This window comes from Falco biarmicus, chromosome 7 (genome assembly GCF_023638135.1).
Source record: "Falco biarmicus isolate bFalBia1 chromosome 7, bFalBia1.pri, whole genome shotgun sequence".
Lineage (NCBI taxonomy): Eukaryota > Metazoa > Chordata > Aves > Falconiformes > Falconidae > Falco > Falco biarmicus.
The window spans coordinates 28,877,854-28,905,795 of record NC_079294.1 but is presented as its reverse complement, the minus strand read 5'-3'; the positions used below and the strand labels follow the sequence as shown (position 1 = coordinate 28,905,795).

The 27,942-nt window shown below is 34.8% G+C and overlaps 1 protein-coding gene across 10 annotated transcripts in view; it reads left to right on the top strand.

Moving 5' to 3' along the window:
• The window catches only part of FUT8 (fucosyltransferase 8), a 187,432-nt gene that overhangs the window by 122,659 nt on the left and 36,831 nt on the right, over positions 1 to 27,942 (top strand). For 5 of the 10 annotated variants that reach the window (XM_056346062.1, XM_056346058.1, XM_056346059.1 and 2 more), the window contains 4 exons: positions 1,615 to 2,040; positions 11,597 to 11,712; positions 11,857 to 12,022; positions 18,965 to 19,079. In XM_056346062.1, the coding sequence (XP_056202037.1) occupies positions 1,838 to 2,040; positions 11,597 to 11,712; positions 11,857 to 12,022; positions 18,965 to 19,079 (600 nt within the window). In that variant the 5' untranslated portion in view covers positions 1,615 to 1,837. Of the gene's footprint in view, positions 1 to 297; positions 432 to 1,614; positions 2,041 to 11,596; positions 11,713 to 11,856; positions 12,023 to 18,964; positions 19,080 to 27,942 lie in introns of those variants that run through there. The other 5 variants (XM_056346064.1, XM_056346065.1, XM_056346067.1 and 2 more) reach the window with 3 other exon arrangements.

Sequence of the window (27,942 nt, the reverse complement as noted above, 5' to 3'; positions counted from 1 at the left end):
ACATGCTCCTAGTGTGGGATTACGTTAAAAAAGAAAACTGATCTGCTTATAACACCTTGACACAGATACATTCGATGGAAAAGCCCAAGAGAGGTACTACAAATGTTTTCCATTTCATTAGTAATACTCAGTTTACAAATAAATTATCTTGTGTATCATCTTACTAGTCTTAAGTGGAATTTTTCTGCCTCTTTCAAAAATATGCAAACAAAACCACTTCTGCAAGATAACTAGAGAAATTTTTCAGCATTTTTAATAGTGTTTTAGATTTTTTGTAACTGGAAGTGTGTGCTCCAGGCATATCTCTGTGACTGGGTGAGTTCTTGCAAGTTGGCAAGTCTTGAAATGAGTTGGAAGAGAATAAAAAACCCAAATGAAATAAAAAAGAAAGTGAAAGAAACATTAACCAGAGAAGAATGACTTGGGAGGAGGTGGGTATGGATAGCATCTCAGAGGAAATATGGTGGATTTTACAGAGTTGAGAATTGAAAATAGGTTATTTTGGAAATTGAGTATAAAGAGCAAATATGTGCCTTTTACAGAAGGTAGAAATGTTATATTGCAAAGAAAGAGGAAAAGAGGTGAGAAGTACTTCAGATTTTGGATGTGCTGATCAGTTAAATTTTGAAGTGTGTTCTAGATAGAATGAGGAGACTCTTAACATTCATTGAATGATGTTTTGACAAGTAGAAAAGGAGTTGAGGTGAGTTTGCATTTTTTAAAATGCTGTGGTGTTCTTAGATGAGAGAAAATAATACCTTCAGACCATTTTTTTCCAAATGGGTTTGATAGTTTTTAAAGCAGAAGAAAAATGTTTCTAAAAGCCAGGTTTCTAAAGTCATGCCTGGTTTTCAAATGTGTGAGCATAGCAGTGCCAAATAAATTCTACTTGAAATCCCTCTTAAATGTTCAGTGTTCCTGTCTGTTTTAACAAGTACAGTGGAAGGGTAAAGAGAGAAGTTGTGATGTCTTGCAATTTTAATCAAGACATAAAGTTTTGGGTTTAATTTTAGGTGGGCATTTTAGAGGCTACTATAGATTTAAGAGTAAGATACGCAATGGGTTGTTTGTTTAAAAATTATTGCTTAAACTTTTTGCAGTGCTTGGAAGTTGCTTAATTGGTATTACAGCTGCTACTAGGCCAATCTACTTGCAAATAGTAGGATACGTTATTAGAATGGCTGTAACTTCTGTTACAGTGTGGGAGTCATGATAGCAATGGAGAAGAGAGTTCATAAAAGTGGAAAAAAAGGTGAATTTGTGTTTGAATAGAAGCTCTTTGTTGGTACTAAAGGAGACTAAGTTTAGCACAGAATGATTTTTGAACTATTTTAATGTGCGAAATGACACATGACTTAGTAAATATTTCTCTTACAAAAAACCGGCCATTTCAAAACCAAAATTAATTGCATATTCCTTAGTGGTTCATACTTGGACTCAGCATATTTTTTGTGGGAAGTTAAAAGCTTTTCTCTTTTTCTCCTTGACAGAAAGTAGTAAAGTTGTCTATCATCATTCTTGAATGTTAATGACAATACATTTAGCTTAATTGCAATCTAATATATTTTTATGTATCAGAATTATAATTTCAGATTTTTTTTATTCTTTTCACAGAATATAAATGAAGAATGATGCAGTATTAATGCTATCTATGTACAGCCCCATAAGGATCTTCTCTAAGGAGTTGCAGTAAGATAAATATTGCGAATAATTTTTCTCTGGTACAATGTGGTGAAGCAGAGGAACTGAAATTGTCTGCTCTTGTACAGGCTAAGGACTTAAAATGTTTGTTATTTTGTGAGCAGAAGTAGTTCTGGAGTGAATTGAACTTCTGAAAATGCGGCCATGGACTGGTTCCTGGCGTTGGATTATGCTTATCCTCTTTGCTTGGGGAACTTTACTCTTTTATATTGGTGGACACCTGGTACGAGACAGTGAGCACCCAGATCACTCTAGTCGTGAATTATCCAAGATACTTGCTAAACTTGAACGTTTAAAGCAGCAAAATGAAGACTTAAGGAGGATGGCAGAATCTCTCAGGTAGGATCTAAAAGTAATTAAAACTTTTCAGAAAATGGTTGAAATATGAAATACCAGAAATTAAATTGAAAGGGCTGCTTGTGGGTTTTTTTTGTAAAATCATGTTTAATATTTAAAAGTACAGATACGTGTTTTAATCGGTGCTATAAGTAACTGAAAATACATTGCAAAACCTTTAAACAAATAATGTACATCTAGTTTTGGTCTAATATAGTTATTATTTAACAGTCATTATTTAATGGTGTCCAAGCGTTACTGTGTCACAATAACAGAGTTCTGTAGGTGATTAACTTCTCAAGGCCAGCTTCAAACATGTGCAATTATGATGTTCAAACCAATTAGAACAGCTAGTGACTTTTCCACACTTCTGCATGCAGTAGCTGGAAAAACTTGTTTTAAAGGTGCTAAAAACATTTGTACAGCTTGTTGAAGATAAATGTGGACTTGCTGAAGATGAGGTGCAGTAGACTGCTGCATCATATGAATTCTTTTAACTATATTTTTCCTTGTCTTGCTGCTAAACTTGAAACAATAATTGTAAAGTAGTAGGAACATCTCCCTTCTTATAATTATTTGTATTGTTATAGATGGGTACAATTATGTGGTATATCCAGTTTTATGAGTATGAGTATTTTCAGACAGACATATACTTCTGGTCTTTCCTAAGAACTTGGAAAGGAGAGCTTTTTAGGCAGGGTACATGCCAGAGTTAGATTGGACCTAAGTATGTGGACATCACCACGTGCGACCTAAAAGTCCTGATGGATCATGGGGACAAGTACAGAGGCTTCATATGTTGTAGGAAGCTAGAGATGAGCAAAACTCAATACAAGATTTTACAGTAATGTGTGGTGATGATTATTGGTCAAAAAGCTCTTAAGTGAGATAAATTCATTTACGGTCTCTTTCACAACTACATGCTCACAAGCACCAGGATGTGTGTGTACCAGTAGACTGGACAGGATCTCCTGTGTAGAACATGGAGAGTGAGGGGCACTGGCAGCTGAGACTTCATCATGTTTCTTGGGTGGTTCTTGCTTGGCAGGGGTACACTGATTTTGGACTTGCCTTTTAATATGCTTTAGGAGAAGATGCCGGTTTGGATCTTCTATCTTGCTATTTTTCTTCATAAATCATAGGAAGAATGATGGAATTGCAGAAATCTGTTTACCTTATTAGGATGTTTTATGGTTCTAGTCCTGCTCTGGTTGCCTTATCTTTAAGTGAGTTTGTTTCTTCCCTTCATTGAAATGAAATCACACATATGGATGCTGTAGCAGTGAAATTAATACTTTTCCTCTTAACCCTGTTGTGTTGTTTATTCTGGTGCATGCTCTCTCTTTCATGCATAGCCAGGGGTATTTGATCTGGTAGGCTGGCTACCCTGCCTGAAATTTCTTTTCACTGAACTCCATTCCTTGTTTCTGGAATGCACTGTAGGTATGGCTGTGCGCTGGTGAGGCTTTTTAGAACAAATACCTTAGTTTTGAACGTGTCAGCCCTGAAGAAGTACCTCAGCATTCATGTGATGCTGCACAGAGGTGGAGAAATGCTGCTGACCCAAGTGCCCTCTACATGACATATAAATAATCTTCACCTTGAGCAGTGTGGCCATTAATTGCTGAGTGGGCTGTAGTTTTCTGAGCTCAATTTATTAATACGTGATAGCAACTGCACTGGGAAAAAGCTTAATATGTTTTTGTTGACAGAATGGTGTAATGTAGCATATGCTGCTATGAAGAAACTTAAGCAAGATCCTATATTTGAATGAATACAATATCTTTAAATTCCTTAATTTTAGACAATAATAGTCAACCTTAGGGTTTGTTGCCTTAGAGGGGGAAATAGTTGGCCTTTAATGTAGAGATTACTGCCCTCCATGCTTTCAGCCCCCATGTTTGGCTGACTTGAATAAATGGTAATGTGATATATTGCACAGTCATTGAAATGTAACCACTTCAAAGTACACAGTGATTAGAAGAGAGTAAACATTCTTGATTTTACTGATGAGGGTACTTTTTTTTGAGGGTAGCTTCTTTTTTGTGAATACGTTGCTTAAAAATATTTCTGAGACTTTTCTTCGAAGTCTTGTATGTCACCACAGACGAATGTATGTAACCACAGGAGAATCTGAAACTCTTGCATGAGAAAGCCTGAAATGCCTTTATTAATGATTAAATGCCTATATAAATGACTTTAAATGCCAATTTTAACAGCAGCACAGCTCCAGGTTCAGTAGTCGGTGCTGGCCAGAAATGAGCCAGCTTGGGACTGGAAGATATTCAGGCATAGTTGTTTTGCTGAAAGTGAGCTGAGATTAGTGAGGTCCTAGACTTTGAGGGAAGTGCTGTATTGCAATGCAGAACGTTTTCATTATTTTTATTGAGCAAAATCCATGATACTTTATAGAGGCTTCACACATAGGTTTGAGAAATATCCTTGTCAACCTGCATCATTTAAAGTATTAAATGATAAATGTGAGATAGAATTTCTGTATGTCATTTCTTTGTTTGCCAGGTGGAAAAAGGGGTGTTAAAAATAACTGTCAGCTTTAAAATTGTCCCATTCAGAGTTGTATAACAATATGGCTATCTAAAATGAGGCATTAGCCAATAGTCCATGGTTTCAGTATCTGTGTCCTGGAAGAAATCACTGCTTCTATGAATATACATTAAAGAAGCATAAAAGTTAAGAGTGTTTTAACTTCAGAAATTTAATTAGAATTAGACAGAAAAGATTACTTTTGCTCCAGTTAACATCTTAAAGTGAAGACATAATTTATTTTAGGCTTTACTGATCAAAGGCAGAAAGGCTGGAACTATTATCTGAATATTATTGAATTGCTAGAGTTTTTGCTTTTTATACTGAAAACTCTAATTACTGATACTGGCTGTGAAATTTGAGTGGCTAAGACTACAGTCTTTATGTCAGGTTTAGCTCGTAAAGATAAACCCTATTGCCAAGTTGGGTTTTGTTACACTAAGGTAAAAAGTTGTTTTTGCTGCCCTTCTCCACTGAGATTTTATTTCTAGAGAACTAGAGTGTTTGGTTTTTTATTTCAACAGAAAAGCAGCAGACTTGTTGTGGTAAAGCTATAGAATATATTATGGTATGTGAAAGGGTTAAGCTAATGCACGAATTTAAGCATATTTCAGTAACTAACTTACAGTTAGTTTGGGAAGAGTTTAAAAAAGACCAGAGTTCCTACTTGGAAAATTGTAACAGTAAACAGGCATCTGATTAACTCTGCTAATTAAAGTATTTTGACATAATTGATAAAACTTTTGGATGGTAGAAAGCTCCAAGTTAACAGAATTTATTTGAGTGGGCAAAGGAGCTTTGTAAATGGTAGAATATTAACATAGTATCTACCTGTGCCATTAATAATAGCTAGTTAGGGCAGGGACAAAGGGACAAAAACCAGGTATGATTACAAGAATTGAGTAGATGAATAAAGTTGTAACAAATTCCATTTTGAAGTTAAAGAAAATTGGTATTTCATCTTTAATTACCTTGGGACCTGAGTTAATATGGTAAAATACATTTCAATTGCCTAGCATTTCCCATTATAACGGATTCTCGTGACTTCTCTGACTTCCTTCTCACCTTATAAAAGTGTCAGGCCTCTGGGAATGTTTGAAAATAGGATCTGGGCTCTGCTTAGTTTCGTCCAGGTGTCCATGAATGCCAATGTACAATGACAAGAAGTGATCTTTCCACTCCTAGCTTTGAATGCTCTTTGGTTGCCAATTTATATAGCGGCTCCGCGTCCCCAAAGGGAACAGAAACAACAAAAAACCCAAAACCATGCCTTATGAAATATGCCTATGTGCATGCAAAGTCAAGCATTCAAAAACTGAAAAATGTCCTATCTGTGACAAAGCTTTATAAAATCTTGCTTCGCCCTTTCTTGTTGTATGATACTTAAATCATATTTGATCTTGTAATTCTTTTTGTCCTGGTTGCTTCTTTTCACACAAGATGCATGAGAAGTAGAATTAAGGTTTCAGGGCAGTAAAGAGGTCTGTAGTGGTGTTTTGGTTTTGATTTCCCCCACCCCCAGCATTTGTTTGATTTCAAGAACTACCTCATGTTCTTCTTATTTTTTTTTTCTTTTAAATATTTGTAATTTTTTACCCATATTGGTTAAGAATAGTTCGTATTTTTGTAAGGATTTTGGTGAGGTTATTTTGAGATATGTTTTTTTTTAATATATGTACCTTCACAACAGTGCAAGTTGGAACAGTCACATATTTTTGAAAATTGCCTGAAATAGAAATATTCCTTTAGGAGCTGAGTACACTTTTGTGGTGCACTTCTGATGACTTGAAATGACTTCAGGCACCACTTAGTTTTTACAGTGCATTTGGGAAGCCTTAGGTGAGAAGCTACTGTAGTTTTTCTTTTGCCAATATGATGCTTTGTAAAAACCTTACTTGTGGGCTGTAAAGAGGCACAGAGGTATATTAATGATGCAGAAGACTAACGAAATTAAAGGTGTTTTTTATTGCCTGAGTTTTAGAAATTATGTGCATGAATATTGTGGTATAATGAGATTTGGAGAGTTACCATAGTCCTTACATGCTTATTAAAAATTTTGTGTGAGCGAATCTGGGTTGATTGTGGAAGTGGCCTAGATCCCATTGGTGCAAAATTGTAATATAACTGATTTTTTATATAGATTGTTATTTTACTATTCTGTATCCAGTAGGATTGGAAGAGCCCTTTTAAGTAAACTTATTACAGATGTCACAGGTCTCGCAGCAAAAAGGGAAATCTTTACTGCAATTTTTTTAGTTATTTAGGGGAAACTCAATAGGGAGTAATAATCGAATCGGAGTATTACATAATGTTTCATTGTTTGCCTGTAATGTTGTTTTACCAGAAAGTTTTGTTTACTATCAGGATTATGATATGACTGCTACGGGCTGTCACTGTTGCATCTAGATGATACAAGGCTTTTAGGAGGAGGAGGAGGGCTTAAAATTACTACTCTCATAATGTCTGATTTTCTTAAATGGAAACTGGACAAGTTGTGTGTATGCCTTCATCTGTGTCCTAGACTTCCTTTTTTGCAATACATGAATGGTTCATAGTATTCATGTGCTTCTTTGTGTCCTGCTGGTTGATAGTCAAATTTTTATCATTTATGGTATATTAGTGGTATCATCTCCTGGAAGATAAGCCTGGCAGTATAGGAAACAGTGGTTTCAGAGTTCTCTTCAGGAAAAGAGAATCTTGTTAAATGCATTCATATTGTGTTCATATTAGTAATACATCACATCCCATATATATTTTCATCATAGAGTCTATTAAATATTACGTTTTGTAGAACCTGCAATTCTTCTAATAAATACAATAACCTGTTTTTTAATCTGAATAGGAGCATGCGTTAGAACAGGAATGGAAAAGGGCAAAATGTAATCCAATAAACCCAAGCACCAGTATTTGTAGACATTATTCTCATTGTTCTGTGTGTAGCTTCAGAAAGAAGAGGTAAGATTTTAATTTTGGAAGAGCGCTATAATTGCTTTAATGTAGTTGGTGCTGAGGCTGGTATAGATTCCAAACTCTGGATCAATTAACCATAAGCAAATCTATTGAAGTACTTCTATCAATTACTGTGGGTAGTTGCTGGGCCCAGTAAGCCTGTAGTAAGCACAGAAAGGGAGTTTGATACAAGAATAGCTTTGGGTTGATAAAAATTTAAATACATATAATAGAAAACTGTACTTTAAAATAATACTTGACATGTCTTAAGTTTTAAGCTGAGGGTACTGCACAGGCCAATGAGTGAGGGAGGAACTATAAAACTATATGGTCTGCATCTCTGCTCTTACTGGTTTTTGTGCAGTTCTCAAATTAAAGGGAAGGGACACATTTTCAGTGGATATAAATCAGGACTGATCAGGGCTGTGCTGATTTATTTTAGTTTGTGATGCTGCTTGCTCTTTATTTGTGAGTGACATTTTTATGCAGTGTTTTCTTTCAGTTTTATTTACTTAGGAGGTTTTATTTTAGAAGGGTGAAGTGACAACTTACATTCTTTTTGTGTGTGTGTTAGTGGTCATTAATAATTAAACATGATTTTCTTCTTGGGGGAAAAAAAATGTGAAACAAAAGTTAGTCATAATGTGTCTTTAGTCAATTGTAAACCTTCCAGCCCCATACAAGGAACTCAGGGAGACATTAATGAAGGAATGAGAAAATACATGAGTGTGAACTTGTAAAATCTTACATTTTTCCTTTTGCTGATAAATTAGTGTAACCTTTTAAATACAGAATGGGTTTTATAATTTATTTCTTGTTCTAATTTTTTTTACAATTATTTTACACAGAATGGCAATTCTTCCAGCTAAACTGAATGTCACTACAATTAATTTTTGAGTGTTTCTTTTTGCCTTCAGAGAATGAGATTAGAGATCGCTACTTTGCCATTGCCCATCTGTTACCTGAAGGTGATGAGAAAGTGGCCTCAGTGTCATGGCTGATGTACACAGAATTCTTTTTTCTGTCTTCAAGTGTAGATGTTTTACTAAACAAGGGACAAAGCAGAAACAGATTATCCCTACAACATAATCTTTTTGATGTTTAAAATTACACAGTATTATCTTTATTTGATGTGAATTCATTATGGAAAATATGATTTATATTTACTATAAAATGGTAGTAAACAGCATGCAAAAATCATGTCTTGTAAATAGTAAGAAAATTAATTCAAACAAAACCACTGTTTGGTCTATTATCATGGCTGCCCCTGTAAGTGGATTATGATTTTGTTTATTTTGTATTTATAACTTAATTTACAATGTTTTCATAGCAATAAGTGAAGGATATTCTGTGCTAGATGCTTACTGACATGTTCTTTTATTGTTCATTAGAATCATCATAGCTTAGATGAACTTACTTTAAACTCACTTCTCAAATTTTAAGGAGCAGGTCAGTTTTCAGGACTTAATTTGGTTTGAAAACTTACGTATATGTTTTTCAACAGGAATTCTTACTCATAACAGTGCATTTTTCCTAGGATATTCTGCACTAGAAGTTATCTAGATAGATGGATGTCATGAGTACAGATAAGGATTTTAATTCAGACACTTTTCCCTCAAATATTGCCTTATCTCCAACTCAGATGATATAGAGGGCAGTAACAAGCAAGCTGTGCTGGTTTCAGAAAAGAACCTTTTCCTTAATTTTGAGACTGGATGAAAGTGAGGAAGACAGCAATTCCATATCTGATGAGTTAACAGATGTAGAGACAAAACTGCAAAAAGAATAAGTTATATTAGTTTTATCCTAAATTTATATAATTTTTGGAAGTCCAAACAACTAGATGAGGAGAATGCCTTCCACCCCCATCCTAGCTCCTTTTATCTAAGTATGTTATTCCAAAGTATGTTGAATGTTAAATGGGATGTACTTTTCTTTTTTAAAAAACTTAATCATATCAAATGGTCAGAAATATTGTCTTTCATATCATCCACACCCATGCTTCTGTAGAATTCTGTAATTGCTACTTTAACAGACTTTCCTTATGTTCAGAGGATGTCTGTGCTGGCTGAAGATTTCTTATGGTAATTTTTTTGTATCCTTTTACCTTATTATTATTCACAAATTCTACCTTTAAGCAATGTGACTTATACAAGATAAGCCATTCCATTTTCCTGATAATTTTGTGTTTAGTTGTCCTGTCACAACTGAAATTGAGATACCAAGTTGGCAAATCACGAATATATTTCAACCTTGTGGTTTTAAACTCATGCAAGTGCTTAGATGTGTTTTAATATGATTTTTAAAGTTTTATTGGTACTTTCTTGTACATGGCAATACAGTACCATGTCTCAGTTTGATATCATACTGTGCGTTTGTTGCAGAAGCAAATTCATAAATGGATTGTTCATACAGAGGGAATGTATTTATGGAGTGCACGTGTTTAAGATTAAAATATTTTCCTCAGTTTCGTTGTGCTTGTTCCTCAGTGTATAAAAGAAAAGATTATATGAGCAATTACTGTTAATTCTTTTTTATTTACCATGGTAGTTTTAAAACACAGTAGTTTTGTAATAATTTAATTATTTCTAATTTGCTTTCAATAGAGAGCTTTAAGAATGCAGGATTTTTTACTAAATTTCTGTCAGGCTAGGTAGCTTCCTTTTCCAGCTCTCCCACCCACCTCTGAAAAAAGGGGCTTAAATTCTATGCTTCCTGTTATATACCTTTCTGATGCTCATACTAGGTATTTAGTCTCTTCAAATGGAAATTTCATCAGTTCATAAGTTTTTATTGGTATTTAATTATCCAGATCTGAGAGACATTAAAGACATCTCAGTAGCATCTTTAGAATGCTGTCATTTCATCTTTAGGGTGAAGATACTGCTTCTGACCAGTACTTTATGCTAGATGTCTGGCAAGGAGTCTTCCTGTATGGTGCCTTGAATCTCCATGTGTATGTGTGTGGAGAGAATATTCCTTTCTTTTTATGCTCACATTCCATTATGAATGAAGAATCGTCTTCATGGTCTGAAAGAATTCTGTATTCTTTACAGTCCATAAGACTTTTCCTTACACATGTGCTTCCTCTTTTCCATTTCAGGGCCAGGTGTTATAAAAGTCTTAATAAAATGTGGAATAATTTTTAATCCTTGGATCCACCAGAAGTATCATTTCTCTAGATATGAAAGGGGGTTTTATTTTCACTGCATTGATTTTTACTTAGTGAGGCAAATAGAAGATAGCCTCTTATTTCTGTACTTCAATGTTTTCAGTGTATTAGTATGTGGTTTCAAGCTGAGATTATGAGCAAACCTCAGTAATAGCTTCAGGGCTGATTTATGGCTCATAGATTTCTGGATAGGTGTTTCCATACTTCTCCTGTGCTCACACAGTTGTTATAGTTGCTGGTGTTGTTTAAGGTGATCAACAGTTTAGAATACTAGAGTTGTCATAAAAAAAATCATGATTGTATATTTAAGAAGCCAAGATTTTGTTCCGAGTCCAGTAAATACAGTGAAATCATCTTGTGCCAATATGTAGGAAGATTTAACTTGAAAGTGGAGTTCCAGTGCTGGACCTCTGCTTCTCTAAGAATATATGGCCAGCATTCAAGACCAGAATGTATTTCATGTGTGAATATAAAAAGTAGCTAGAACTTGAGTTTTGTGAAGGAACATCCTTCAATTAGGCTTTGCTTGTGTGCCAGTCGGCCCATCAAGTGGTCTCAGTTAAGCTGCTGCAAATACTATTTTCACAAGTAGAGCCTAGGATTGATCTTGTCAATGAGTGGAAGTCTTGTAAACAGCACAGTTTAGCACCAGGTTGAGTCTGTGTGCTGTAACTGTGTTATGCAATGTTTTTCTTCTATGGAATTGCCTTTCAAAAATCTATATTTATGTTAATATGTTTAATATCTTCTGTTTTTTAAAAATTGCCAAGAAAGCCTATCAGCAAAGCAGTGTAGAACAAATATGAGAGGAGAACTGAGCTGTTAATGCAAGTAATTTATCAAATAACCAATATATTTCTAAGTCATGTAATTTCTTTATTTTCTATTTCCTAGGATACCAGATGGTCCCATTGATCAAGGACCAGCTGCAGGAAAGGTACATGCTTTAGAGGAGCAACTTTTAAAGGCCAAAGAACAGATAGAGAACTATAAGAAGCGGACAGGAGATGGTTGGTAGATAAGTTTTTCTTTTCCTTCTAAACAAGTTTTAGTATTCCATATCACAAATACATTGGTTTCTTAACAATAATCCAGCTACAAGTGATTATGCTTTTCTGGTGTTGTTTTTTTTTGTTGTTGTTGCTTTTTAATAGGAGGCCTTGGAAAAGACCATGAAATACTGAGAAGGAGGATTGAAAATGGTGCTAAGGAACTTTGGTTTTTCCTCCAGAGTGAATTGAAGAAGTTGAAAAATCTAGAAGGAAGTGAACTGCAAAGACGCATTGATGAATTTCTGTCTGATTTGGGTCATCAGGAAAGGTACATGTATTAGTTGATTATGCATATATGTTCTAAGGATTGTGTATTGATTTAAGTAAACTACTGATATACTGCTTAAAAATAAATCTCTTGGGATAAATTACTGGTATGTGGGCTAAAATATCTTGCCTGAAACATGGATATAGAAGTATTACTTGTGTTTCATGGGACATAAAGTTTATAACCAACTTATGACACTACAGCTTAGAGTATCACCCTTTGACTTGATACATTTTAATTTTTTTTTTAATCAGAAGACCTGGGTACTGGATGCTAGTTGCTGCTTTTCAATTGCATCCATCTATATATGTGCATATTTGTACATATAACAAAAGCATTAAAAAATCAAGTTACATTTATCAATGGGCTATTTTATAATTTGGATTACTTTAAAATTGGATAATATCTTAGTTTCAGGACTAATTTTCATTTGGAAAAGTCACTACTTTTTGTAATCAGAATTTTAACAGAGTATTTCAGATAGAAATGACCTTTAATTACACTGTCAGGTCATTCAAAGATGTATTGGGATTGTATTTTCATTTGTTGTTGGTTGATCTTCTGGCCCCCCATTGTTGAAGTACCTTTTATGTTACACTAAAACATTCTGTATGGGTTTTGTTCATACTGAACAAAATTAATCCTGGCACTGTTAAAAATTCAGTAAAATCTGTCTGTAAGCCTAGTATATTTATAACTCTGTTTCTAACAGAATTGCAATGGCAATTTGTGTCTCTTTAGTAAACAGTCATAAGAAAATAGTTGAATTAACTGAATTACCACCTTAAACAAGTATCTCTTTCCCCCAAAAAGCTGAGATCTGCATGTGTGAACATCAGTAGTAAAGCATCAAGAATAATATTGTAATAAAAGAAAAAAAATATAATTTTCTGTTCTTTGGAAAGAATATAAACACTATTTAAAATACAGTTGAAAAATAATATGTATTTTATTATTAATATGGACAAATAATATAGTCCATTAAATTTTGTAATTTAATATTCTACAATTCCAAAACCCAGTTTCTCACAGATTGATGGAGTTTAAAGTGAGAAGGGACTACTCTATCAAGAGTTATTATCTATATAAAATAAGCTATTACATTTAATCCAATTATTTCTCTGCTGAGTACAGTTATGTATGTTTGGCTGAAATAAAAGTATGCTTGGCTGAGGCAGATTTTTCCAAAAGACAGGTCTTCGGTTAAACAGTCAACTGACAGAGAAGCTGTTACTTCCCTGGACAGTTTCTTTCAATAGTTAACTCAATTTAGAAATACTTGTTCTCCAGAGGAGTTATTTCCGTTTGGGTTTCTTAGACTTCAGGTCATTGATTCCTGATGTACCTTTTAAACTATCTCTGCCAAAACAGGAGCAAGTAGTCTGATGCCAGACTTACTGATGTCCATTATGGGAACAAAATAACTTGTGTACACATGACTTCTCTGTTTATATAGCGAGGATCACATCAGGCAGTTGCCACAGTGGAACCTTGAATGATATTGTATGTTTAATGTGAGAAGTTTTTGTCCCTGCCTCCCAGAATTAATCCGTTTCTTCTCCCTTTCCTTCCTACACCAATACTTTTAATTCATTAAGCCCAGCTTGCAAGTTTCTGTATTTTTGACAGCCTTATTATCACATCTGTCTGTACTTTAGGATGAGGTGAAACCCATACTAGAAATGCACACTCCTTTGCATTGAATAATGAAAGTCTGCTGGGTAGACCTCTGGAAGTTATGAGGTGAGCCCCATTGTGAAAGTCTGAAACCACTGTGGTACGCTAAGGAGTTTGTATGATGCAGGCAATCACACATGCTCTTTTTTTTCCCCCTGTACTTAAGAACTTTCTTGTTGAATAAAAGTATTCTTTAGACTGACACAGCGGTTATCAAAAGCAGAATGTCTTGGAGTCTGCTGAGTTTTAGTACTAGTAGATTTGTGTAGACCTTTCTGTGTGGTGAGGTTCCCAAAGAAGTCTGAAGTCATTTAAGTTAAAACCAAACAGCCAGGAGCTAGGTTTTACCAAAATAAAATGTAGACAGGTATTTTTTTTACAGTATGGAAATTGAAAGGACTTGCATAAAAGAAAACAGATACAAAAATTTCTACAACATTCAGGCTGTGTTCTTGGTGTATTTACAACAGTGGCTTCAAGTAATCAAATAGTCTTATATTGCAGAATGCTCTTCTCGGTTGCCTCTAGTCCCGAGGAGGTTCACTCTTTCATCTTTGAGGTCAGGCTGCCTGCTTCTTTCCCTCTAATCTTTCAGTCTTGCTGAGTGAGCTGCAGGAAAACTCCCAGCTACTTGTGGGCACATCCTTTGACCTTTGGTGTATTGCTGCTTCTGGGGTGTTCTTTTCCCTTAGGATGCACAGTAGCTCCCCAGTGAAGGAGCAGTCTCTTTTTACCTCCACACGGTCTACCTGAAAGGAAAATAACATAAGTTTAGAATGAGCAAATCAGATGCTCTCATTCACTCTGAGAATCATAGCTTTCTGGAGCAGTGTTTTTGTTATTGCTGTTACGGTTTGTGGGTGGATGGGTTTGCTTGCTTGGTTGGTTTTTTCGTTTTTCAAAGTACATGTGCACTTGTTTCTTTTTTTAAGGGATTTAACAAGTTGCTGAATGCCCTTCTGTTGATGGTGTTGTCTTAAAAAGTTGTTACCTATGTATCTTAGATAAATAGAACACAGCGTGTGAAGCTGGTTTTGCTTATTTTTATATATTTTTATATATATATTAAATACATAAACATGCATTTTAAATATTTTAATATATATTATAAACTAATACTTGGATTAGATAGATTAGTGTTAATTATAAGTACTTAAAGCAGTTTGTAATGCCCTCCTTATCTGCTTTCCCACATCAAGTGATGAGAGAGTTGTGTAGGGAAAGTGGCTAATATTTTTGTTTGTTGTGAGGGAAGTCTGTTGTATCATAGAGAAGACTTGCTTTTTAAGAGATGATAGACAGTCTCTGTGACTCTGAATAAGTGGTATTAGTTAGTCCTTGTACTGTTAGGCAAATGGTCTGCTACTAATATGACAGTTCTTCTTGCTGGATGCCTTAATTCTGTGTCCTAGGGGTTGTGTGGGTTTTCTCCCAGAGTGTGCTGGTGTTGGCAGATGTTTTTGTCCAGTATTTCACTGCTGATTCTGTTTAAGAAACAATGTAGCCCAAGGCGGAGCTTCTTGCAGTATGGAATATGTAATTGTGTTCTTGTCCTTGCCATAGGGAAGAGGGTTTTTGAGAGTAACTTCATCTTAACTGTGGAAAGACTATTTGATACAAAGTTATCAAAAAAGAACACATTAATTGCCTAGTGATCATTGTTGTTTTTTATGTTTGTGTTACATTATTTGCAAACTGGCAGTTACTGAGATAGTTTCATTCCTTCTCCTGCTGGGGAACAGCTGTCTCCAGGGCTTTTGTGGTAGCTGGCCAAGGTTTGAGGCATAGTGTTTGGGTGTATTTTCACATTATTTGCTTTAAATTTGGTGGAACACATCAACATTTTTTTCCTTCGAGTTTTTATTTGTTGATGTAAAGTTTCTAGGAGGTTTAAATTTTGTCATATGGCTGGAATAAATGTCTAGACTGATCTTTAAAAATGTGTTTAAAATGCCCATCCTCCACTCTTTATTTGTGAGTCAAACGCAGGTGAAATACAGGGCCAGATTCTTTACTTCATTCTGCTTTCCAGAAGCAAAATGCTTTTAAGAGCACCTCAAAGAATTAGTTTGTGGTATGAAACAGAAATAACAAGTTGATATTATTGATTAGTAACATAATGAAAGACCAAGTTTGACTTACTAAATTTCCATGAGTGCCACTGTATGAAATCCTTTCTGCCATTTTACTACCCGCAGTAGCCTCTAATAATCCTGTGAGGCTGGTCTTTTGTCTGCATGTTGCTGTCTTGGGCTGGTGGATCGTCAGTCCCTCTACTTTTTAGCTCCCCACATGGACTCTGGTCTTTGGTATTACTGTGTCTATTCTAAATCTGTATCAGTAAGCCATCATGATGGTCTGTGACACTCAAAAGAAGCTAGCAGATGTAAACCTAAAAAATGCACATTTCCCAGCAGTAGCAATCAAAGAAAGAAGGTGTCTGTGACTGAAAGTGTCTTAAAATTGCACTACCCTGTAACAATTTCTGTGTAATAACACCTGAGAATTTTTCAGTTCCTGGTTTACTTCAGTTTTGTAAGAGTAAATATTTTTTAAAAAAAAGATTGTGGATACTGTCTGAAAACTCTTTCATTAATTCATAAAATTTCCCACAAATTATTTGTTTTTCTTTATGGTTTGTACTGAGCTAAGCTGCTGCCTTTCCCTGAAGTGTTGAGTCATTCAGGCTGTGTAAGGACTCTCTCATCATTCTTTTTACGTCAAAAGTGATGGAGAAGAATTATATTTCACCTGTTAGGTGGATTATTTAAATTTACCTACTGCCTTTGCTTTGTCGTGGTCACCATGGCCAGTAATATAATAAATAAAATTTGGACCAGACTTTTTTTTCCATAGAAATAGGAAAAATTAATTAACTGCTGAGAGTTTTGTGGTTTGGGTTGGGTTTTTTTGTTTTTGTTTTTTTTTGTTGTTGGTAGGTTTTATATTTCCAGTTATTTTATGCCAACATTTAATAGGAATATATTTCTATGAAGTGAGAGTATACTGATTACTTACAAGTACAGAAAAGACTTTTTTAAGACCAGTGAAAGAGTATTTGAAAATTGTTTAAAATGTGGCTGTGGTTGTGAAGCTGCTTTTAATGCTAGTAGAGAATTTTTTTTAATGTTTAGACCTGAATTTTATAGTTTTTCTTTAAACATCCAACATGATTGCATCCTGATTAGGAAGAAAAATATATTTAAACTCCCAAGAAAATGCATGGGTTTCCTTTTTTAATTTGCCTGCTAGCCTGTAATGCTTTCTATAAATTGAAAAACACTGCTTTAAGAGGAGCAGACTCTTTTATCTGTTCAGTTATTTGTATATAATACATTGCGTTAGATCTACAGCATCATTAATTTTTAATTTGGTTCTTATTGTCCCTAAACTGTGTTAACATGTTACTTTGAGTATTAAGTGTCTTTAATAGTTTGTCATTTGGATCTAGTTACCTGATGATACTTTGAATTGTTTAAATTGTTCATACAAAGCCAGAATAGTGTGTTTCAAGCTCAGTTACCTTGTAAAAGAAAATTCAACTTATACAACTTGAGATCAGAATATAAATATGGTACTACCAATTGATTGACAGAAGGTGAACACTAGGGCTGCTGAACAACTTGGGTATAGTGTTTAATACAGCAACAGTAGATGATACAGTAAATCATTGTCACTGTGATCCTGTGTAGAAGTATGGGCATGAAAACCAGAATGAGTGTATAAGAGTGGAAAGCTATAGATCCATAGATCGTTATTAGCAAGAGAAGGTTGTCTGATAACTCTGCTGATAAAAGTGGCTCTGCCCGAGTTTTATTTATCTCAGTATTTACTGTTTAAATACCGTGTCAATGGAAATAGTTATCTAGCAGAGATATGTCATCTGCTCCTTTCTCACTTACTAGCCTTGTTTTCAGGGGATAAGCTTAGCTAATGGAGTTTGTGGTTCTAGTACTAAGTGCTGACAACAATGGTGTCTTATATTACTTCACTAATGAGACCACTTCAAAGGTTTTTAGGAAATATTCTTATCTTGGCTCACACTCTTTTTTGTCACCTCCCAAATTTCTCTGCTTTTGTTCTGTTGCAGCTCTTCCTAGTGATCAAGCTTTTCAGGCAATAAATTGCAACATCTGAAGTCCAGATGACAGAATTAAGTAAACTGATTCAAACTTAGAACCTCAGCATTGTTATGGAGAAATGTTTAGCAATTTTAAATATTCTCCATCTGTAAAGCCAACTCTGAAATTATTGGTTCTGAGTTGAACTACTGGTTACTTGTAGACTAGCCATTAATGTTTTTATAAATATTTTTAATAGTTTGTCTCTAGTTTTCTTTTTCCTCCCAAAACAATAGACATAAAATCTTTTCCTGGCTGGTACTGTTTGGGCTGTTTTTCACAAAATTCCTGGCTAATCTTAGCAAATATATGTCATATACCATCTTTCTTGTCATGACAAGGAGTTCTTTATCCTCTTATTTGGCCATTGAGATGTGTTAACCCAAAGAAAAACAATCTTTAGTGTAGTAGGTAACCTCAATTTAATATTTGATAGTTTCATAAAATTCACATTCTGTAGTCTAGACTTGTAATACGGCCATGGGTCTGTTTTAGATTTTGAATTTTTATTTTTTTTCCATGTGGGTATTAGTAGCGTGCAGTCATTCTAAGCAGGCAGAAGGCTTATCTTGTTCCAGAGCCAGAAGGAGCTCCATACTGTAGAAAATACTGTTTACTAAATGTAAACCTTGTAATAATGTTCTATAGTTAGCTTTAACTGACAAAAATAGAAGGATTACTGTCGTTGCTGTGCTAAAGACACTTGTAATATTACATTGTATAGAAGCATAGTAAGATGATTGTAGGAGGCAAAGTAATAATGCACTAAAATAGAAACCACTGTAGGAATCACTGTTGCACTTTCATCTGGAGCCACTGGATAATGTATCTAGCACAGAACTATTCTTTCTTTTTAGTTTCCTTTAGTATATACCAGAAACAAATGCTTTATAGCAGGCCCAAGAGTTTTTCTAATTCATCTTCTGTTTAATACTGTAATTGGTGTGGAACATATGTTAAATGGAGGACAGAGTCTTTCTTCGCTGTTGTTTGGATTGTGGGGTGGGAGGTGGCATGAAGAAACTGTTTTTGAAGCTATAATTGAAATACCTGTTTAATTTGTCTTTGTTTTCATCTAATCCAATTTAGTAATGTTAAAATTGTTTCCCATTTTTTTAAGATGGCTTTCCATTGTTGCTTACAGGTCAATAATGACTGACTTGTACTACCTCAGTCAAACAGATGGAGCAGGAGATTGGCGAGAAAAAGAGGCCAAAGATCTAACAGATTTGGTACAGAGGAGAATAACTTATCTACAGGTAAGAGGGTAGAGGTTTTAAATCAAGGTAAACATTTTTTATTTTAGCAATATGCTTGCAATAGAATTGCATGACAATTTTAAGTGAATGTATGTAAATGAATTACAAAAGAAATTAGAACATATGTTTCAAACATTATTTTATATGTATATTGAATGACAGTATTTCAAGCAAATCTTTGGGTTTTGGGTTTTGTTGTTGGTTGATTTTGTTTATTTGTGGGTTTTTGATTATTGGTTGGTATTGTTGTTTTTTTATCTGTGGTTTTCACTGGGCTGATTTTACCTGTTTGGATTCTTTGTTTTATTATAAAAGATAGGTCTCTGGTTCCTGGTTTTTTATGCTTCAGAGTATCAGAATGCATACATATGTTTGCATAGTGTTAAAAATGAAAATATGAAAGTCCTTGTATGGAACTTCCGAACACGCAGCCATTTTAAAAAATATAAGTATGCAAAATTGGAGTGCTTGTATAGTATATTGTCCAGTCCTTGACTGTTTCAACAGATGAGTGAGACTTCTCATAGATGCTCATATTAGCCTTTTTAAAAATGTCCTATTGTGTGGCTATAAAATTTAAACAGATGTTGATCTGAAGGTTTTGGGACTTAAATTCATGTATGAATGCATGCACCTATTAATATAGTGATCAAAAATGTTAGATGTAGTCAATTTTATTTTTACTTGGTTTGTTTTTCCTTGCATGTATGCAAGTATTTCCTTGCACCTCTCTACTCTGTTTTGTATGGTCACCCCTAATTCTCTATGTAAATAGCTGAATGAGGTTCTCAGATTTTCATTATTTCACAGTTCAGCTATTGAAACCTCTTCTGTGATCAAGCTGTGTATTTGCTGCTTGTTAAATAAAAAAAGACACCCTTCCGTGGAAAAAACTCCCTGTAAATTTTACAGGAGACATCATGTTATTATCTTCCTTCAGCTCCTTGAGAACTGTTCCTTAGTCTTTCATTTTTGATGTCACTGTTTGGCAATGTTGTACTGTAACTGCTTTTCATGCTGATAAATATGGTCTGTCTGTACCTTTTTCTCTTCTTCCATTGCATCCATTTGTTGTCTTATCTAAGTGTGTATATGTCTCTGGAGAGTGATTGTCTTCCTGTTGCACATTTTACAGTGTTCAGGGCCTTAGTTCAAAACTAGGACCTCCAAGTCCGTACAATGAATAATAAAAGTCAAAGGAGGTTAGGAGAACAAAAGCTCAAAATTAAAGCATTAAATAAATGCTTACATTGTTTTCTAGTGAATTTGAAAAAAATTTACTTACTGAGCGAAGAGCTGAGAGCCTAATTAGCTGCTTCTAAAATTTATTTAGATGCCTGTAGTCTGATAAAAGGCTTTCTTTTGTATAGTGGTAATTTATTCTCATTTAAAAAAAGTAGTAGAAACAATATCAAGAATGAAACCAATGCCAAGTCACAACACATATATAATCTTAATATTTCATATTTGTAGCACAATCAAATAAAGCCTTTCAGAAACTGTATTATATAGTCAGGCACTTTACCAAGAAAGGTAACTATCTTTATCCTCATTCCCTAATAAGGAAACATGATGATTAATGTGAGCAGGTAATTTACAGAAAGTTGTGGCATTAGGTGCAGAATTAGAACAGGTCTAACATGCTTGGCTCAATTTCCATCATACAGGCCACTTTTGTTTCTGGTTTATTTATAAATTTCAGAAATCAATAAAATAATGTCATGGGAAGAACTGAGCTTTTTTCATATTTATGCATTTAAAATATGAAATTAATCATTATGGGTTCATCCTATCACACTGAGAAACACATAAGAAAACGAGTATTTCCCTCATTATTTATTTATTAAAGTTCTAGTATTTTCTATATTACATTGGAAATTACTTTGATTTTTGTTTTTAATAAGCCATTACTGGTAGATTATAAAAATTAGAAACATATAAATGTATTACTGCTGCACATCAAGTTGCATATGACTGTTTCACATGGAAGGATATAGAAATTATACAGGAAGGACTTGTATTTCCTTAGTAACTATCTCGGAGGTTTAAGTTGAGGAATGGTGATACATATTTTCCAATTCTAGCTTCTATAGTTGTTGACATTTTTAGCATTATAATTGTGCAGGTCATCAAAAACAGCACTAAATTCTTGGGGATAGCAAATATGCAACAACATATTCAAAATTATTTGGGTATTTCATGAACAAATAGTATTACCCTGTTAATATGTCTTTCAAGTTAGTTGAAACATTTTAGCTGTATTGGATGCTCGGTTTTTATTGTAATAAAATATGAAACAGACATAAGTGATGAGCCTTCTCTTGCTAAACTATTCTTTCTTTTATATGCTTACAGTGTTTCTTTTTATTAATACCTTTTCAGGTTAAACATACCTAACATTTTCAATCATTCTTTGTGTATGAGAATTTATAATACCTTTCATTTTTTCTTCCCGATGTCTTCCCTTAACACTAATTCTTCACCAGGCTATTAGAAGTGAGCATCCACTAGCTGAGAAATTACAATAGACTATTGATTTATAGAATAGCACCAAAATACATTTTTTTCTTATCTTCCTGGGTTTTTTGGGGGGTTTTTTTCAGTCTAAGGTATTAGCTAGTAATAGGTCTGTCCCCCTTGAGTTCATGTCACCATGGAGCTATTGAAAATGATGCCCAAAATTTTTAATTCAGCTGAATTTTGAAACTTGAGTATTTTTTTCTTCCACCATGATTACTTTAATTTTAGTTATCAATACAAAATTTCATTTGTCATAAGTCATGCTGTTTACTTTGATTAGTTTCTTCTGGAATTCATGACAATCTTCTCTAGGCTTGACTAATTAAAATGTCTTAGACTTTTAATTTAATGGCTTTGCCTTTTACCAGTTCTTCCATGTTTCATGCAAGGTGCTAGTCCTGCTAAGATAACTAGAAACAACTTCTCTGTGTATTTGCCACTTCTTGCTCATTTTTTATAATCTGGATTTGATCTTTGTCCCTTACTCCATGACTACTTTGTTTCTTTGAAGGTTGTTAAAAGACCCAAAGAAACCCCAAAAACAAAACCCCAGAAAAATTACACTGTAGCAGGAAATTGGATAGGATGGTTTGATGCCTACGTATGTTTATGGATGCTCATTTACCTCCAGGTGTATACTATTGCCATCAGTCATATAAAAGATTCAAACCTGAAGGTGTGGTAATTCTCAGTGTGCCACATTACTCAAAGTTGGTTTGGAAACTTAGCCAACTCTTCAAAGATAGAAAATACTCTTTTTTTATGAGCAGTTACAGTCTTTGAGATGGGTCACTCATATATACAATTACTACCATCTCTGTTTTCCTTTTTATTATTATTCCTCTGTCTGAAAACAATGAAGGATCCACTCTTGCCTATATGCCTCTAAGCCAGACATAAGCTTTTGGAGCCCTTCTAAAGACTGAATTATCTCCGTGTTGAATCATAGTTGCAAGTAATCATGCAAAACTAGAATATGTCTGTGACTACACATTTGGAAGCCAAGTTGACTTATTTTCTAGTGTGGGTTTCAGGATGTTGAAGAGTACAGGGCTGACTGTGAGTATGCAATGTAAAGCAGTCCATGGTCTGAAATTAAACATATACACCTCTATTCCTAATGTAACTGTACTATCAAATCAACTAAAATAATAAAAAAATTAATAACCCGTGCCCCCCAATTCCATGCCAAAAAGAACCGTGTGGAACATATTTGTAATTTTTTGTTGTTGTTGTGAAGAATAAAATTACTGTATATCTGGTACATGTTGAACAGTGACAGCTGCTTTATTTTGGGACAACTCCCTGGGAAATCATTTAGCTGAATGATTGTGAATAATGATGACTGCTACTTCATTTAGATAACATTACCATAAAATTGATTTAATGAGACTACATTTGGCTAGTTCCCTGTAGTTAGAGCAACACTTAAAAAGCTAGGACCTTTACATTTAACCAAAAGACCTTATTTTCAGAGATGTTCATTATGAAATGACTGAAGAGAATGTGTAAGAGAAGTCAGACAAGGCCTTCTGTAGTAGTATATGTTCTGGAAGTGGTAGAGTAAGTGATTATGAGGGCAGCAGTTTGTTTTCTTCCCCTTTTGTGCTTATTTTTGTTCTGTTTAATTTAGGAAGTTCGTGATTCAGCATACATTCTCCCAATAGCAGAATATTTTTGCCTCTAATTTTTTTAAAAAAAACCAAACCCATTTTGTTTAACTTTGAAGGTTAAAAATATGAGCAGGTGAGAAAGGTTACTAAGTACTTAACAACATCATGAATTATAATAGTTTGCCATAATCATACTATTTAGTTGGGATTGTATATGTATGCGAGGAAAAGAAAGTTGCTTACAGGACTTTATTCTGAGGTTTCTGGATTTTGCAGTATTTTTGGTGATTTAATATGTCACAATGATCTTTAAGACAAAACAATTTAAATTCTCTCTTCTTTTCTTCCCATCAAAATAAATAATATGTATTTCTAATAAAAGTACTCATACTAAAATAACAACAACAATAAAAGAAGCTCTGGGCATTCTGCATATATACAAATGACTTCACAACTGTCAGTCTTGAAAAGTGTAAACTTGTATCCTTCAATAATTTAAATCTAATGTATTATATCTTTTCCCAGTAATTCAGTGTCACTCATGAGGAACAAATTGTAGTGTGTTGTGGCAATTGTAGTGTATTGTTGGTGTTGAGAAATTCAAAATAATTTAAAACAAAGGCAAAAGTAAATTCCAGAGAGGAAAAAATCTCATAGAAAATTCTCCATCAGTATTTACTTTTTTTTTTAGGGAGGAGGAAGACACTAGCTGAGGGACTTCAGCTATATGTCTGTATGGGCACTGTTTTGGGAGAAGAGATGATTTCTTTAATGAGCAGACTTTGCAGACTTTTTTCTATTTTCCTGTGGTAGACTCAGCATCCTCAGGTTTATTTGAAAGCTTTCTGGCTTTTAGTCCAAATACATAGAACCCTAATAAATCACTTAAGGAGAAAAATGTAATTAATGCTAGTTCCAATTTCTGAATAGAATTAAGTAGTAGACCTAGGAATAGTGTTGGACGAGGTGACCTTTAAAGGTCCCTTCCAACCCAAACTGTTCTATGATTCTATGAATAGCATACTTTAATAATCTCATCTTGTAATGATAAAAGCAAGATTAGGTACTGGCAAGGCAAACGGTTGAAAAACACCATACCCTTAAGCTTAACTGAAGGGTTCCTGGCCACAAGTGCTACTTGCTTAGCTAGGTAGCATAGATCCAGTCAAGATTTATGGTTATGAATTCGTAATGTTGACACATTTGGCTATGTCTTATGATTGTCTTAAACTTGACAACTATGTCTATTAGTAATTTGATTAAACTTCAGTCATTTGACTTTCATACACTCATTCATTTAATTGTAAAAGAATCAGTGCCACTAGTGGTCAACAGAATTGAAAGGAGATAATGACAGTCATGTGGTTGTCTAAGGGGAAGTCACTGAACAGAACAATTAATAGATTCTGTCTCAGATCCAGGTTTACTGAGAGACTAGTAATGCCTAAAAATGTAGCATCTAGCAGATGGTTATTGTTACCTTGTTACATTCTTTTCTACAGCACCATCAGTTTAACATTTTCTTAATGCAGTTTTTTCTGTTGAAATCAGTGGGGAAGGTGAAGGTGAGAAACTCCTAGTGCATCAACTGGAGAAGACTGAAGTTTGCACTTGCCTTTCTTTAGGCAGCAAAGAATCCATGTAGGAGGAATCCAACAGTTAAAAATAAATAGGAAACTTGTTTGATTAGTTTTAGTACTTCCAGAATTACTTGAATTGTCTTGGGAAATGATGTCATTTAAATAGTTAATTAAAAAATGAAACTGTCTTTAAGACACATTTTGTCAAGTAAGGTTACTGTAACTGGCCTACTTCAGGTTTGGATGTGTGGCTTGAACTGAAAATTTCTTACAAAGCCACAGGAGCTCAGTTCACTGGTTGGAGGGCTGTGCCCGGTTCTCCACCCTCCCGTGCAATCCAAAACCTACTTATTGAAAGATTTAGTTATACTTTTGATGGATTCGCAGGAATGTTTGTAATTTAATGTGCATTTTCTTTCTATTTTACTACTTATATTTTAATAGTTCTGAATTACCTACTGAAAGTCTTTGATTTTTTTTTTTTGTAGTTGTGCATCACTGGTGTTTATTCATGTTTTTTGTGAACAGCTTCTTTCATTGTGTATTGAACCATCTTTACTGTTTGATAGTGTAAGCTCATCTGTATTTTGCAGTTCTTTTCCCATTTTTGCCAGGTTTCTGAATTAATTGCCCAGCACTGGAAGAGTGATTTGATTCCTTCCCAGTAACGCTAGAAAAGAAAATGTAGGCATATGAATGAATCTAAGCATTTAGAAATTTAATCTTTTGGGCAAAACAGATTTAAAAGTAGAATGAACTGAAGAGAAAATAGCAGACAACAAGCCAATTTTTCTGATTTTTTTGAAAAGGTTTAGAAAGGGACTGAATAGTTTCTATCACATGTTAAATGTAGAAATTATTTGATTTTTGAATATGTCAAGAAATGTCTTGGGTCATCTTCATTAAGTTACCTAGTAAATTCAGTATCTGAAAGTATGGTATTAGTGTAATAACCGCTGAATCAAGTGTGATTGCTGCTGATATCTATATTAGGTTTTCTTTAGAATTTCTATATAGTGGACTGAGGAGTGTAGTGTGGTTAGTCCGTCTGCATGCTGGGATGTTTTACTCATCTGTAAGTTGATAATAATAAGCTGAAGCTTGTGTATTGTAGGAGGGTAGGTGCAAGCTACAGGAATTAACATTAGAGGCAAGTAAGTCTTCCTCTCTCAAATCAAATACATAATATTTCTGACTAGGGAAGGAAGACAATTATTTTTTTTGTTGATGGTTGGTTGTGTCATTCCCCACCCCCCCACAAGTATTGAGGGGAGCTGGTAAGAAAAGGAACCATTACAAGTGGCATCAAAAAAAAAGGGGGATAGAAAATGGTGTGAATTAGATGTATGACCACTAGAATGAGAAACACCTCTCATTGACACCATTCTCTCAAAAAATGGGATTTTCCACAGAATTCGGGTGGGACTGTCTCCTCCAGCACACTGTGTACCATTAAGGAATAAAATATTTATTGAAAATATAAAAAGTAACACCTTTGTTAGTAAGCATATGCTGAGAGTACATTTCTCTAAACTTTTTAAAGTTTGAGGTTGTCCTGCACCTGGGTTGGGGCAACCCCTGGTATTCATAAAGGCTGGGGGATGAAATGATTGAGAGCAGCCCTGCTGAGAAAGACTTGGGGGTACAGGTGGATGAAAAGCTGGATGTGAGCCAGCAATGTGTGCTCACAGTCCAGAAGGCCAACCGTATCCTGGGCTGCATCACAAGTAGCATGGCCAGCAGGTCAGGGGAGGTGATTCTGCCCCTCTGCTCTGCTCTGATGAGACCCCACCTTGGAGTACTGTATCCAACATAAAAAGGACATTGACCTGTTTGAGCAGGTCCAGAGGAGGGCCGTGGAGATGGTCACAGGGCTGGAGCACCTCTCCTAGGAAGACAGGCTGAGGCAGTTGGGGTTGTTCATTCTGGAGAAGAGAAAGGGGCCCCAGGGAGACCCTACAGCAGCCTTCCAGTAGCTAAAAGGGCTGACAAGAAAGCTGGAGAGGGATGTTTTACAAGGGTGCATAGTGATAGGACAAGAGAGAATGGCTTTAAACAGAGAAAGGATAGGTTTAGGTTAGATAGAAGGAAGAAATTCTTCAATATGAGCATAATGAGGCACTGGCACAGGTTGCCCAGAGAAATTGTGCATGCCCATCCCTGGCAGCGTTCAAGACCAGGTTGGATGGGGCTTTGAGCAACCTGGTCTAGTGGAAGGTGTCCCTGTCTATGGTGTGGGGGTTGGAACTACATGATCTTTAAGGCCCCTTCTAACCCAAACCATTCTATGATTCTCTGTTATGATTCTATGAAATTTACAATCACCACGGTCATTTATCTTATAGTAAAAGTAAAATGTATGTTAAACAGCGGTTTACTTTTGCCATTGTCATGAGTTTTGATGGTTAACTGCACTCTTGAAAACGGTGGAAGATAGACATTTAGGCAGCACTTCTGACATCTTTCCCATCTGGTCCTATTGACTCTTGTAAACAGGCTAATGAATAGCCCTGAAGAAGAAGGTTCTTTGAGCACCAAGAGAAGTAGAAGATGGAGACCTGGAAATAGTTCTAAGACTATTTGTACTGTAGTCAAACAATGGCAGGGAATGTTCCTAGGCACTGGAACATAATATTCTATACTGTTAAGTTCTTAACTGTAAACAGTTCCTGGCATGGTTTTGACTCACATCAAGTAGCCTTCTCACAAACAATTCTTTGGTTGTGTTTGAGATTTAGCACAATACACTCTTCATAAATCTGCTGTGAGTGGCTACCCTGTTTTAAGAGGTTTAGCAAGTTTAATAGCATGGATGCAGTCATTTCTGTGCCAGCTAGAATAAGTCTTGGGCACATTTGATTTGCTACTAAAAATTTTGCCTATGTTTATATGTTTCAAATTATCATGTTTCTAACAATTTTGATTTTATTTGATTTTTGTTGCTATTGTTGTATGCTAGTAATCTGAATGTAAAAATACCACATGTAATTTTGAAGCCACACATTACATTAAGAAAGTACTGTGGTGTTTCATTATCTTTCAGTAGCTTATGGAGTTAGTGAAGTGTATTTTACTCAAGAGTCCTTAGTCACCCGATAGGAATAAGAAAGAAGAATGAACTCATGGTACCAATAATTTGCTAGAGAGCAT